The 15,142-nt window shown below is 38.9% G+C and overlaps 1 protein-coding gene across 1 annotated transcript; it reads left to right on the top strand.

Moving 5' to 3' along the window:
* Window positions 1–23: 23 nt before the first annotated feature.
* Window positions 24–12,350, top strand: GASK1B (golgi associated kinase 1B). The gene is made up of 4 exons (XM_040064944.2): window positions 24–1,199; window positions 7,708–7,922; window positions 10,906–11,132; window positions 11,434–12,350. Exons 1-4 carry the CDS (start codon window positions 203–205, stop codon window positions 11,639–11,641), a joined length of 1,647 nt encoding a protein of 548 aa, XP_039920878.1. The 5' UTR covers window positions 24–202; the 3' UTR covers window positions 11,642–12,350.
* Window positions 12,351–15,142: the final 2,792 nt, after the last annotated feature.

Here is a 15,142-nt window from a genome sequence, read left to right as displayed (position 1 = left end):
ACTTCCCCTGTGGTGGCTGATAAGAATTTAACAGTTTGAGAAGGTGGAGTGTCAGCATCCTTAGTGCTGACCACTTTCCCAGGCATATCAGTAGCCTCTGTCCATCATCCATGCTGGAAGCTACTTGGAAAAGGAGAAACAAAAATTGGGGAAGGGAAATCATGCATCATCATCATCCTGGTTGGAATGTACAGAAGACTTTATGCTGTTTTCATCATGTGGATTCACTAGAGAAATGACCCCTTTTGATCAGCCAAGTAAAATCAAAAACTTGTTTATTTGCTGCCTGTGGCCCTCACGGGTGCTAAGGCTCTGGACTTGCAGGCGCCCAAGGACAAGGAGGAATCTGCTAGTGGGCACTGCCTGTGTGATCTACCTGGGATTCCTTGTCAGCCAAGTGGGTCATGTTTTACCTCAGCTCAAAGGAGGACATCAAAAGATCGGTTCCAGGAGTCTCCAAGATGCAGCTCAAACTCCTTTTCTGGGCATCCCACTGGATGGCACCCTGTCACCACCCAATTTCCAGGAACCCCAGCTTGGTAGCAATGGGACCTTGCTGCCACCCAATGTAGTTTATATCACCCTGCGGTCCAAGCGCAGCAAGCCTGCCAACATCAGAGGCACGGTGAAGCCAAAGCGCAGGAAGAAAACGGCAATCCCTTTGTCCTATGGGCAGCACTTTCCAAAAGCCACTTTTTTGGGCTGGGAAGAGGCCTTTGCCCAACAGCCGGGGAGGGCCACACATGCTGCAGGCACAACGGGAGCAGCGATCGCTCTGGAGGCAAGAAAGCACCGACTGGATGAACACGGACATAAAGGAATGGCTATCAGGGAGAGAGGTCCCCAGAGACCTGGGAGGATTTCTGGAGCTGTAAAGGCGCAGCTCCAGCCTGAGGAAAGCAATATCAGGATTTACAGTGAGAGCCCTCCCTCATGGATGAGCAAAGATGACATCCTAAACATGCGCATGCTGGCAGATTCTCCCATAGAGAGCATTCAAGAAGTACCTTCACACAAAGCAGTCCTGGTAGTATTTGCAAGAGGTCCCAGCACTATGGGAACTGCTTGTAACCAAGGACACTGTGGAATTGTCAAAAGACCTCTCGACATGAGTGAGGTGTTTGCCTTTCACTTGGACAGGATCCTGGGGCTAAACAGGAGCTTACCTTCTGTAAGCAGGAGATCAGAGTTCTTCCAAGGTAACACATTTGTCTGGTTTTCAGCTTGCAGGTGGGATGCAGAGGTTTCCTTCCTGCTCCGCGTTGGCCATGGGGCAGCAGCAGCCACTCCCTTTAACTCCTGCGAGCCCGAGGACTAATCCCATTGTTAGTCAGGGAAATAAAGCCAGTGTCTGTGTGAAACTTCTGCAGTGCAGTTATCCTTTCCAAAGGATGAATACCCCAGAGTTTGCAGCAAATACCATAGAGCTGCTGGGAGCAGTAACAGTTTCCTCACTCGAGTCTGGAACAAAAGAAAAGAGAAAGAGCAATCTGTAGATTGCATGACATTTCACTGCAGACTGCCTGAACTGAAAATTTTTTAAAAAGTACTTCCCTTTCCTCTGGTAGCTAAAACCCAAATAAACTACACTTCAGTGAATTCTGCTGTACATTTTGAGGTTCACTATGTGAACTCACTATGAGGTTCACACATCTATGTATTATCCAAAAAAGCCACACATAGTAAATATCTCAATATGCCTGTTACATGATTAGTATAGAGTTTCCAATTAAAATTTTGATTTTTTAATCTTTAGTGAAATTAAAGACAGAATTCAGACGTGTAATATAAGTTAGAGTTGTCTAATTTAAAATTGCTACCTTCTTAAATATGTCTTCAACATAAGTCCTATTTTTGTACAGTCACAAATCCAAAAGGACTAATGTTGCATTTTAGTGAATCATTGCAAAAGTATCTAGCTGTGTTTTTGCTGTTAATTTCTTTCTTTGAAATCAGCTTATACCAAATATTTTTATATCAGTCTGCATTTCTTAAAAAGAGGAGTAATGCAAGAATGATTTTCTGAAGTCTGACAGCAGGAAGAGAAGCTCGTGATCTCCAGTGTTTTCCTGCTTAGTAAACCTTCCCTTTGGCAGACTGGACAACAATGGGAATGAATCTCTAGGAACAACAGTTTGGACGCTTCTGAATATTATTCATACTTGCAGAGCATGGAAGATAGATTATGCCTATTTTATTTTTAGGAGCAAGATCTATTGCTACAGAGCTGTCATAAGGCATTAAGGTAGTTCGGCTGGGGGAGCTCTGCACAGTGTGATAGCAGAGATGACAGACTGCAAACCTTGGAAAACTGCTATTAGGCTAATTGTGCATTGTGTTGCTCAGTGTCTGTCACCTTACAGTATGTTTTGGACTGTCTGGGACAGAGTGTGTCATTCTGCCCTCTAATTTTCTTTTCCTCATAACTGGCTAAGTTCCTATTGCAAGAGGAGTGTTGCTAGGTGATGAGAAGAAAAATAACGCTATTTTGGTCTCACTTCATTTTTTCCAGCTAAAGGCTGAGCAGAGCACTTGGAACAGTGACTGCACCTTGTCTCTCATGATTTCTTTAGCCTGGAAATATGCTGGAACTCAGACGCCTAATAACTACTTGAGCTCTTTACTATTTACCTGCCTGTGTCTATCTAGCATAATGTGAAAATATCTGTGTTAGGAGAATGAGCAAAAATATAATTCTTAAAAATAACATGAGCAATTAGCTCATTTAAAGGACCTGTACGTGTTTAAGTTAAGATAGGTGGGCTTTGTATAGTTTTTTAGAGTGGCTTGTGTGAATCAGTTATTCACATGGGAAAGCAAGCAATGCAGGATTAGAGACTGCATGTGTGTATGAATGTACACTATTTCTGGGCTGACATATCTCTATCCCCGACACATCGCTTTAGCTTGCCTCAGTTGTGATGTGATCCAACAAGACATGTTTGATGTAGCATTAAAATCTTAAAAAATGGGCTTTTCAAAACTGTCATTCATTTTGTCAAAAGCAGTTTCAGAGAACTGCTTAGCAAATCCCTGTACAGGTTCTATTTCCCTTATTCCCACAGATCTGACACTGACTTCTTTTTAAAGTCTAGCAAAATACTGTATTCAAGTTCCCTGTCTGCTGCCCTCACCTTCCCTAGTCAATTGTGAACCCTTTCAAGTGCTAACTGAATTTTTTTGTGGCTTGTCTAATTTTTCCATCATCCATCCTGGATGGAAAAAATCAGGTATGGTAACTCTTTCTCTCATACTTTTACAATGAATTGACTGAATGTAAAAGGCCTGAGTAGTATAGGTAGGAAAAGCCCTTTTGAGCTGGGCATAACAGTTTAAAAGGGTATGATTTTGTGCATACACAAGCAGTCATTCATTACTTCCGTTGCTACCTATGAGATGTGAAAAATGTCTCCAAACATGTCTAAAAAAAGAACAAGCCTGTAAAACACCAAGAAATATTCATAAAATTGTGTCTATTGTGGAATAAATGAAGGCCGACCCTTATGTGTCTGAGTTTTGGGATGGACACCTTAGTAATACAACACTAAGAAGCTTCATTATTTCATACCTGAGGAAAAGAAGAGACACAAGCGACCTTGCGTGCTTGTCACAGCCCTACCTTGATGACCTTTGCACAGGAGCTAAGTCAAATGAGTGTGTGCATGGCCTCCAGCTCAGCAATTGCATTTGTGGAGTGGGTCAGTGACAGTATTTGTTAGGCTTGAGCTACAGCTGGAGTTCTGGCTCCTCTGTCTCAGCTGACAGCTGTAACAATAGTGCTCTGGCTCCTTGGATAGCAGCAACGAGGCTGGGCTCTTTGTTCAGCTTTTGGTACAATAGCTGTTGCTATGCAGTTTTGTTACACCACTTGCTGGGGGACTGAACTACTGCGTGCTGATGGCTACTTCTCTTCCCCTCTGGTTTTCTGATATCCCGAGTCTGACTAAACTGAGAATAATGAGCACTTGTGTACTCAATCCACTATTTGTCCAGAACCTCCTTTTCCCCCCATATATGCAAGAAACTCTTCCTCTGAGTAACACCTTTCACGGTTGGTTTAGAGCAAATGGGTGAATGATACTCCACTGGTTGCACTTGTTTTGCTTTACTGGCCTCTGTGTGATCATAAAAGGTGTCCTAGTTTTTTCTGTGTTGTACTCTGTGCTATCAGCTTGCTCTTGACATCCCATCAAAAATTATGCAATATGAATCACTAATGTCAGGACAAAGAATAAAAATCTAACACTGCTTTATGCATTCAGAGTGCTCTGAAATGCTTCCACATAGTGCTGTACCTCTCAAAGGGATACAAGAGGCATATTTCCAGTGTTCCATTGGGTAGAGAAGTTCATGTACAAGCAGTAATGCAGTCCATAGTCTAGAGAGAGACTAATGCACATTTCATGCATTCCTTAATACTGACATTTGTATGAACACAGGACAGAACATTGCAATGAGGTGCATGGGGACGAAAGAAAAATAAACGGCCTAACTTCTCTCTGCTTTCGGCTTCTGTTCCTTATATTTTCCCTAAAAACTTAAACTCTCAAAATTGCGTTTTGTATGCTGGTCCCTCTCATCTTCCACACTGAATTATCCTTTCCTGCTAATACATGGACAGCTAAACTCTTCTTGCAGATGTGGCAGTGGTGAGATGTACTGCCTTACAGTGGACAATGGTGAGTTTGAGAAAGGACTTTACCTACCTCATGAAAGATTTTCTGGTTTTAGTGTTGATCTTCTGAGCATGTTTGAAAATATTTTCTTTCAAGGAAGTTAGAAAAAGTGCTGTAGCTGTAAGTCAGAGCACAAGATGAGAGTAATGTTTGAAATAGCAAAATGTGGTTCCTAACCACAAGAAGTTCAGAAGCATACAGTTTATTCTCAAAGTGATGTGGGGTGTGGAAATCTAAGATGATGCCTGTGTTGAAGCCATGCAGTGATACATCACCAAGCAGCACATGAAGCAGTTGGAGTACTTGAGGTGGTCTAATCTCAGCAGCCTGAGGTTTCATCTGTGTTAGCTTATTCAATTTATCTAAGACATTTTTAGAAATGTTTTGATGTTCAAAAATGTGTATGAATTACTAGGAAGATGGTTTTAGCATGATTTTTGAAAAACCTTTCCCACACAATTTTGAAGATTGCCTTTGGATAGTTAAGGAGATATATAGATCTAAAATGGCAGATAAAAATAAAATTAAGGCAATCAGCTCTGGGCGAGATTCAGTGCGCTGTAGCAATAGAAAAGCAGCTCTGTCTTAATAGGTAAAGCTAGCTAGGAAATAAGCACATACAGAATACACTGGACTTTTTCTGAAAGGTACTCAACCTTCCCAGTTGTGGTTGTGGGTCTCTTCACTGTTCAGGCAACTTCAGCCCCATCCTCATGAGGCTTGAATCAGAAAAGCTCCACTGATTTCATTGGGATCATGCCAATTCATGCAGCTATGAATCAGACCCCTTATCTCCTTTAATTCAGCATCTTTGTGTTTTTCCTGCTAGTGTCAAAAATTTGAGTCACAGCTCTTTACTGAAACTGCTGTTTCATATTCCTGTAATCCAATTTATATTACAGAGTTGAAAGATTTTTTTTATCATCTTTCTGCTCCCATTTCCTTTGAAATGCAAACATTTCCTGTATTTAACCTTAGTATTTTTTTTTTTTTTTAATCTTAATGGAAACTGGCATGATATTATTCATAGTTTCAAGTATTTATATTACTATTGTTTATCATGTCCTTTTTGGTTAGACAGGAGATGTTTGTTTTCTTAGAAAACTGTTGATGTATTTGATTTGTAGAAGAATTCATGAAGTTACATGAGTTGTTACTGGAGATACAAAAATAATAGATCAGATTATTCCTGAGAAAAGCTGTCCTTTTTGTGTGTGTGTGTGTGTGAGAATTTCCAATGCTTAGATAGACTTTCTCCAACTTTCTTAGGAAAGAAGTCTAGCCCATAGCTGACCTAACTTGGGAAAAATCATTTACAATGTAGGGGATAGACCCAGAGTGAGAGAGATGGAGAAATGGGTAGGATTTCCCAAATAAGTTACCTAAATACTTATTCAGGCACCTCAGTAGGTGAGAAGCCCGATTGTCATGAGTGCTTAGCTCATTTTTTCAGTTGAGGAGAGTGAGGAGTGTGCTGATAAAGGTAATACTGATCATAAAGAGCAATTGATGTTCCTAATGGAAAGACACATTCTGTGGTTCTAAGGAAACACTGGGCAGTTGGGAGGGAAGTTAAAGAGGTGGTGGGTTGTTGGGTTGGCTTGGCTTTGGAAGGACTACCTTGTATGTGCAAGCCATGGCAGAGAGATCAGGACTCTGGTTTGGAAAGGAGTTGGCTTTTCTTTTGGGCTGGATGCATGAGGGGCCAATCTGTTGTGCTTGTTTGGTGAATGGGAGATGGAACTTTGCACAGGTTTCAGTGCAAGGTACAGGCAAAGATAACTTCTTACCTGTTGTTTTACAACAGTCAGCATCCTTTGAACAAGTTGCTTTTTGATTCAGCTGTGTGGAGATTGTTTTTCACAGTCCTGGCTGCTTACAAATGGAGCATTGACATTGGCAGCTTTTACCTCGCTATTGGCACTGATACCTGTTTTCCATGGGCTATTTTCTGTCTGGTTTGCTTCTGAAGAAGGTGGCCTGGACCTCTTGCCTTCATATGTTTCTAAAAGCTTTTTTGCAGATCTGTCTCTGTCACCATGGGCACATGGAAGACAAAGAGACATTTTAGGCTGCACATAGCTATGCAATAAGTTGTGCAATAGTGTAGATTAAGTTCAATGAACTTCAAGATAAATATGAATAATTTTTAAAGCTTTATATGTGTTCCAACACTTTTTAGTAAACAGCAGTTAAGCTTTGCAGTTAAATGGTTCTTCCTCTCTGTACCAAAACCTATTTTGATCTTCTGCCTACACACCCTAAAATATAAATGATTTCTTTGTTTTAATGTGCACGGTCCTTAGCAGTTCAAGCAGCAGTAGCATTGCATCAGGAATAAAAGGAGAGTTTCCTAATAAGATAGGATGTTGTGTGAAATATATTTAGCAGTTCTTATACTGGAAAATCTAATTTTAAGTTCTTTGATGAAGTGAAGCTTCACAGTGAAGCTTCACACCAGGATTCACCAAAGAGAATGCTAAGCTCACAGTCTCTACTATCCTCATATATCCTTTCAGAGCTGTGGAGTAATACATTATAGGTTTAAAATACTAAAAATAACAGAATAAATCCACTTTGAATATAGGATTTGTGGTGTCTCTATGACTGTGATGCAAAGAAAACCCCTTTGACATAAGTTTCCAGCTCTTGAAAATCAGCAGTTCACTGACATCAGAGGGAAAATAAAATTGTGGATTCACGGTGGCATTGTAGGCTTTTAACCTACCTAGAAACTTTTTAATAGTTTGGTTTAGTATATGATTTGGTACATTAATCTCTTGCTTCAAACAAGGAAAATTTTCCATATATTGAAGGTATTTATGCCTATGCTTCCATTCCTGTGGTGGCTGGTTATGGATGTAGGATAAGGCCACATTAACCAAAGAATGTCAAGATATTAGTCCTTGGCTGGTTCTCCTGCCAGATTTGTAAAATGGTATAATTACTAATGCTTAGGCAATGTCTAAAGAACATTCAAATAAAACTGACAGTATTGTGCTATAATAATGATAATTTTTCCTTTTTTCAGGTGGTCAAGCCTGTCCTGTTATTCTCTGGGATTCCTCACTGAGTCCAACAGATAATAGTACCCATTCTTCAGTGAGGTTAACATGGGGACAATATCAGCAGCTATTGAAGAGGAAATGCTGGCAGAATAGTAAAGTTCCCAAAACTGAGTGGGGCTGTACTGAAATTCATCATCATGAATGGTCCAAGATGGCACTCTTTGATTTTCTATTGCAGGTAAAATGTTTACTGAACACAATTATTTGCCTTATAAGTCATGTGAGCAAACACAGGATTTTTAGAAAAAGTAGTTTTACTATATTTCATTTTTTTAAAATGGGGAAGAAAGGTATTTACATACTTTGAAATGATTTCTGGTTATTTCTTATGATTAAAATATCCAAAATGCCGCTTATAATCAGGCAGGAAGCTTAACTGACTCATTTCTTTTTAAAGAGAAAGCAAAGGCTTTTGCTTTGATTTATTTCACCTTGAGGAAGGCATACTGTTTCTCCTTCACTCCTTGTTTCTCCAAACAGAGGTCTTGGCTGTGTTCACAACTGTAAATGTTTGTTTACTCTGTGGTCCTTCCTGCACCTCCCCAGCCCCAAGAGGTGACTGAAATGGTTTTGGTGAGTTGCAGTCTGGATCAAGGTAACAGTTGTAGTGGATAGTTTTTCCTTTTTTAAAAAAAAAAACCCAAACCCTAGACAATGGCTTACTAAAGAAGGAGTAGAGCAGCAACTGCTGAATGATAGATCTGCTGTTCTATTATTCAGAAGGAGCGGTTGGTTAAAATAAGATACAACAGGATTGAACTTCGCATGACAGGAGACAAATTACTCTTGTACTAATAGCTGGTATCAGAGTGATTTATATCTCCAGTTGCCTACCAGACAAGAACATGCATTCCAAAAAGTGAGTGAAAGTGACTCTCATAGTTCTTAAAGACTACAAGTTTATTTGTGTGCTCTCAAAGTTTATCAGCAGCAGGATATGAAAACTTGAAAACAAAAAATACCAAGAAAGGGTTCTGTACTAAAAAAAAAAAATAAAAATATCTGTGCTTCATGAGTCATTCAGAAATAAAGAATAATGTGAAAAGTATTCTCTATTAAGCATAATTTCCTCAGAAGCATAGGTTTAGCACCTCTTATAGATCTTCCTAATCTCTGTTTTCAAATGCTGCAAAACATAGGAGCAGGGTATAAAATGCTTATAGTTGACCTTTACTTGCCTCCTGCAAGAACTCAAGCAAAATGGATTCTTTAATTTTGGGGGTTGGAACCTCATGTACATAAATGTATGACAGAAAATTCTGCTTAACTATGTGCATCAATTCCGGAGTGTTTTATCATTATGTCTTAGCACTGAAATGGTGCAAGATATTATGAAGAGGTCTGTAAGAATGAGATCTCCTTGTCTATTTAATGCAGGTAGGGAACTGTAAAGGAATGGGGTCTTTACATTGAAGGAGTCTTTCTTGAAGAAAGACTTTACTTTTTTACCTTCGTGTGGATTAAATAAGAGATCCTAGGAGAGAGAACTCTGGAAGCAAGAGGGGCTCTTCAGCCTTCAGATAATGAATGCTGCTCATGAAGGGAGAAAGAGGAAGAGAAGTCTGTTCCTTTCCTCAGGGTTTTGATATTTGGAAACAAATACTATCATAAATACAACTAGAAATAGAACTACTTATAAAAAACCCAAAACAAAATCAAAACAACCCCAATTCTCAGACTTTCATTTGATTAAAGAGGCGGCCTTTTGATTTCAACATACAACGAAGTTCTGCATCAGGTGGGATCCTAACGGTTCATTTTGCTGGGATGTTATAAAAATAAAATTGTACTTTTAGAAGGCTTATGTGAACAGTAATGCTTTTGTGCTTAGAGCAGTTTGAAGAGTTAACAGTAAACATCAAAGGACAGAAAAAATGATTGACCTTTGATGAGCTACTCATTAAGTCTTATATGCACCAGACCAGACTTCCACTCCCTAAACACCTGTTAGCAGGAGCAGTTCTGCTCTCTGGGACGATGAGCTGGAGCCAAAGGCAGCTCTAGGACCGGCAGGGCCAGCAGCAGGAGAGGCAGGTCAGCAGGAAGGATGGTTGAAAGCCACAGGACCGATTTGTAGCCCAGTGACGATCAGGTATAGACGAGGCAGCTCCAAGACTGACTGGCAGTAACCTCAACCAACAACCCAGGAACAAGCTGCACGAAACAACCCCACACACTCCCTCTTCTGAAGGACTCAAAGGAGAGCTGAGCAGTGTGTGCTTAAAGAGGGCTCCTGTGCCCAGCAGCAAAGGTGGGGCATGTGGAAGTCCAAAGTGAGACTTCTAAGGGCAATCCAGGTCTATTTGTGTGCTCAGGACTGTAGCAATGTTGAATTGCTACTCATCTACTCTCAAGGGATAGAGGCACTTTCAAGGAGTGATTTATCCTTCCTGTGTTAGATGGTTATCCTAAAATGGCATCCATTGCTCTGGATGTGCCTTGTTCTTGTCATTGTTTTTAAGAAAGGGAACAGAAATGACCAAGTCAAAAGAGATTTATTTACACCACCAAAGTTAGGCCAGATTTATGTATGCTTTCCAGCTAAGTGCTGAGTGATGAATAATCAAGGTTTTGCATGGGAAAAATTAGTCTAGACCATCATGTCATAAAAGTATGTACCACAGGGAGGCTGCTCTGAGATTATAAATACACTGTTCTTACATTTTATAGCTTTTGATGGTTTTGTTGTGCCCCTCGCTAGTCTTTTTACTTATTTTGCATACTGTTAGCCTAATAGAGTCTACAAAATGAAGATCCTATGTGTGTGTCAGACTTTGCTATTTCTTTCTATTGTTCTCCAGCAGAGAAAATGTAAAAATAACCAAAACAACAATCAGCTTCTGACAAAGAAAATAGAATTGTATTCATCATCCTGTTACTCCACTTACACAGTGGTATTTTTCCATTATATTCAAAGAATTTCTACTGATGTAACAGATAATGGCTACAAAATGGATAATATACACAGTCTGAGAAATTGCTTTTAGCAGTACCTGAGGTATGAGGACCACCTCTTCAATGCTGTTTCACTGTGTTTAATTGCACTTCTCCTGAGCTTGCTTTCCTGTCAGCTGGGTTAGAGAGCAATGTCTTACAGTGACGCTTTGCCCCAAGTACTTGGGTATTGTTTTCACTTGGCGCTCTGCTGTACTTTGTTTTAGATCTATAATCGACTAGACAGAAATTGTTGTGGATTCAAACCTCTCAAGGAGGATTCCTGCATGCAGCAAGGACTGAAGCTGAAATGCAATGATCAGGATGCCATTAACCTGACTCACATCATTCAGAGAAGGCATGACCAAAGGCACTTGGTCTTTATAGACAATAAGGGTTTCTTTGACAGAAATGAGGACAATCTTGACTTCAAAATACTACAAGGAATCAATGAGTAAGTTTTAAATTATTAAAATTTTGTAAAGGGATTGATAATTTCTTCCCAGTTTGAGTAGGAGATACTAAGTTACTGGAATATACATCATTGGCCCAAGACATTGACAGGAAGTATCTAAAAATGTATGAGTAATCCCACAGCTGTAAAAGGTACAATTAACATACATATGATTAGGCCTGCATGGACTTCCTTTGCTGAGTTGCAGCCTATATTTGTACAATTGATTGCTAAACCACAACATAAATACTGCATTTCAGAATAATGGCAAAAACTGATGAATTTCTTTGTACTTTTCCAGATTCCCTGCATCTGCAGTTTCAGTTTTGAGGGGCCAGCGTTTACGTGAGAAGTTGCTCCAGTCTTTGTTCCTTGACAAAATATACTGGGAGAGCCAAGGAGGCAGAAAAGGAATTGAAAAGCTTATTGATGTAATAGAAAGGAGGTCCAAAATTCTTCTTACTTATATAAATGCACATGGAGCCAAAGTATTGCCCATGAATGAATGAAACAGTCTTTTTTCCATCTGAGAGAAAGTCTTTAAAAAAAAATTTATGGGGCAGAAACTGACGGTAAAATTGATTTAATTTATAAGCATTATTTTTTCCCAAACTTTCAAGTTTACTTTTAAATAAGAAATCTTACATGTTTTAAAAGCAACATTTAAATGTCAGCTGCAGCTCCACACAATGTAGTCTCTTCTGTGTTACCAGTGAAATGAAAAATAACCAAAGGACAATATGCAGTAATATGTAGGTACCATGAACACTCATTTTGTTAAACTGTTTGGAAATTAGCAACAGGATTTTCAGTACATTAGGCTGGATTGCTCTTACTTCCCTCATGGAAGTCTGTAGAAGCTTTTATTGCAAGTTTAAATGGGAAAAGAGATGTGTAAGCACTTGATACATTGATGACACTTGGTGAAAAATATCTAGTACAGGAATTTGTTCTTTTATTAGGTACACTAAAATGCTAATATTTCCAAGGGCTTCTTTTACTTTACTTTTTTTTTTTTTTTTTTAATATTTTGAAAGCTGAGAATTAAATTCAGAACTTTTAAATGCAGGAGTGTTTGCACTGGACATGAGGGAATTTTAAACACAGAGTGAGGAGAACATGGCTTTAACAATAATAATTATTTTGACAAATACAGTTTTTACTTGTCCAGTATGGAGTAGAATTCATCATGAGTCACTCATTGCAATGTATTTTTTCAATGCAAGTTGTTCTGATGTGTGGGTGGATGATCTGAGATTTTCTGTCTATTGATTAACTAGGTATTTTTTTTTAAAATAGCTTTAGCTTTGCGTGAATAGGCTGATAAATAAGTACTTTTTTTTTTTTTTTTTTTTTTTTTTTGCAAAATTCTTGACAGTATTTTTTGAGAATATTATTAAAAAGCAGACCTCCTAACAACAGTGTTGTTAAACACAGCAGAAGAATAAATCTGTGTGCTCAGCTCTAGCCAGCAGTTCAAGCTTGGGTTTCCATTAAGATTGACCACTTTGGGGTGATGATTGGCACTGAGAACTTACCCCAAGTGTTCCCACTGTTATGGTTGTTAGGGAAGGTTGGATAAGCTTCAGATTTTTACCCTTGAAATGCTCCAGAAAGAAAATATCAATTGACACAGCCTATCATTGCATGCACATTCTACCTGTCTGTTTAGAAAAACTCTTACTGTCTTTCTAGAGAAATATCATCTTTTTGCCATGAGGTAATGGTAGAAGTTGGATACTTTCATAGCTACTTTTGTCTTTATGTATCATAAAAATATATAGGGTGTGAAAGAATTTTGAAAGTGCATGTGTAATGTTATTAATGACAAACTGTCTCATGTCACTATTTATGTGGATGGGTGAATTTAATGTTTTAAATAACTGCAATTGCACTGCAGCTAAAATTAGTTTTCTTTCTTAGTATCAGAAAACCCATTAACAATAATTGCATTACCAGAAGAAATAGATCTCATTATAGGCAGAGTTAAAAAGACTTAGTAAAATTTTAAGACCTTAGCCAGCTAAATAATCTTTTATTTTGTCAGCCAGAGACAGATGAATTTGTTAAAACTTCCTAGAACTTAAGTATTGCCTTGAGAGGATGTGTTTCAGAGTGCCTTGGACTTTTTAACACCAAGGTAGAATTTTACAGGGTTTTTGATTTATCCCTTTTTAAAAAGTGTTGTAATTTATTAGCCAGATAATTTTCATCACAGAAACAAAAATATGACTTCGGCTTGCACTGTGAACAGAGTCTAGAGAAAGAAATAATCATCAGGATACATTTCAGATGGAATTCCTGTTGCAGTGAATTTCACTCTATGATAGCCATCACAAACACGATTTTCTAACCTATCCCACAGGTTTCTTCCTGCTAGATACCTGTTTGAATGGATTATCCGTCACTGCTGGGAGTGAGAGAAAGGCATGACTCTTAGCTGCACTCCACTTAGGAGAGGGCCCAGCAGAGCTGTAAATGTAGCTGATTATGACAAGGTCCCATGAGAACTCTCTCTTCTATCTTTAGACTGCACATCCTGATGCTGAGTCACTGCCTCACTTTGCCCAGTTGTAATTTTTTTCCAGAATTGGCTCATTGCTGAAGAAGACAAGGAAATCCGTTATCTTTCCAGGCTGGATCATTTATTTTTTGTGGTGATAGCTTGATGCATTCTTCTCCATTTCTTCTGGACATTGTCTAGTGTTTTCTTAAGCACGATACATGCTTTTTTATTTGCCTGGCAGTTTAGTGCCAGCTCTTAAAGCAGCAATGTAATTTCTATGAAATTGCCCTGACGCTGACCTGAACCAATGCCTCTCAATAGTCCTGGGTTCAAGAGACCTGAGTAGCCACAATGCTGTTCAGTTACTTAAAAATCTGACCAAGCATGAAAAGCATAACTGTAAAAAGCAACATTTCTGGAGACTTTCAAAGGGCAAAGAAATACTCCCTATGCTGTGTTAGCATGCCATATTTCATGTATGAACACTCTCATAGTCTTCAGGTAGACTCTGTGAGATTGGACAGTGAGACAGGATTGCAGATTGCTTCTAGTTCTCTCATTTTCATAACAAACTCCAGAAAGTGCTTTTCCCTTATGATATTTATCCTGCTGCTGTGGGGCTTGGTACGTAATCCAGAATTTTAATAATGCAAAATGTGATTGCAGTAGCTCTTACGAATGCATGCTAGCCAGGTTCTAGTATTTTTTTTAAATTAAGATGAAGAATTCTGTATTTTTTGAGTGCATTTGCATAAATGGGATAGTTAAAATACAAAAGGATCATTTAAAGTTTGTTTATTCTCTGCTACTACATTTAACATACCTGCTTCACTAACGGGGGTAAAGTTTACTGGGAAATTGGTTCACATCCTTTGGAAGTAACATGACTTGGGACTGAGATGAACTGCACTGTAGCTGAAGTAATATTAACTGAGAGGAAAAATCCTAAAGAAGCCTTATTCAACCTATGGTGATTGACGGAAATCCAAGAAATTGTGCTTTAGTCTTCTTTGCTGGGCTGTCTTCCATTTCTGGGCATATGGATTCAGACAAAGATTGCTGTGGCATGTTACGTGCAAGGGTGTAACCAACAGCAGCAGGGCAAAACCTGTGGGTGGGAAAAGGCGATTATGTCATTCTTGAATCTGCCTGAAAGCCAGAACCACATGAAATGGAATTACTAAGAAAGTCAAAAGAGTTTGCTCTCAAAAGAGTTTGAGATTTCGTAACACTGGAAGACAGAGCTTAAAATAAGTAGCACAGGCACAGATGCCTTGAAATTCCTTGGGAGCCTGCCAGCAAGTTAATAGACTTAAATGTTTCAGAAGCTGAGGACATGAACACTGTGGAGCCCTGTGAGAGCAGTTTCCTTCATTTCTTGTGCGGGTATTCTATAATACACCATATTAAAATAAATAAATAAAAACCAGATTAATTCCATGGTTTCAAACTTACAAATGCAGATTCAGGGTACATTAAGGGTCAAGGTTCATGCAACAAACCT

The sequence above is a fragment of the Hirundo rustica genome, chromosome 5 (genome assembly GCF_015227805.2).
Source record: "Hirundo rustica isolate bHirRus1 chromosome 5, bHirRus1.pri.v3, whole genome shotgun sequence".
NCBI classification, from domain to species: domain Eukaryota; kingdom Metazoa; phylum Chordata; class Aves; order Passeriformes; family Hirundinidae; genus Hirundo; species Hirundo rustica.
This window is presented reverse-complemented; position numbering and strand designations above follow the sequence as displayed.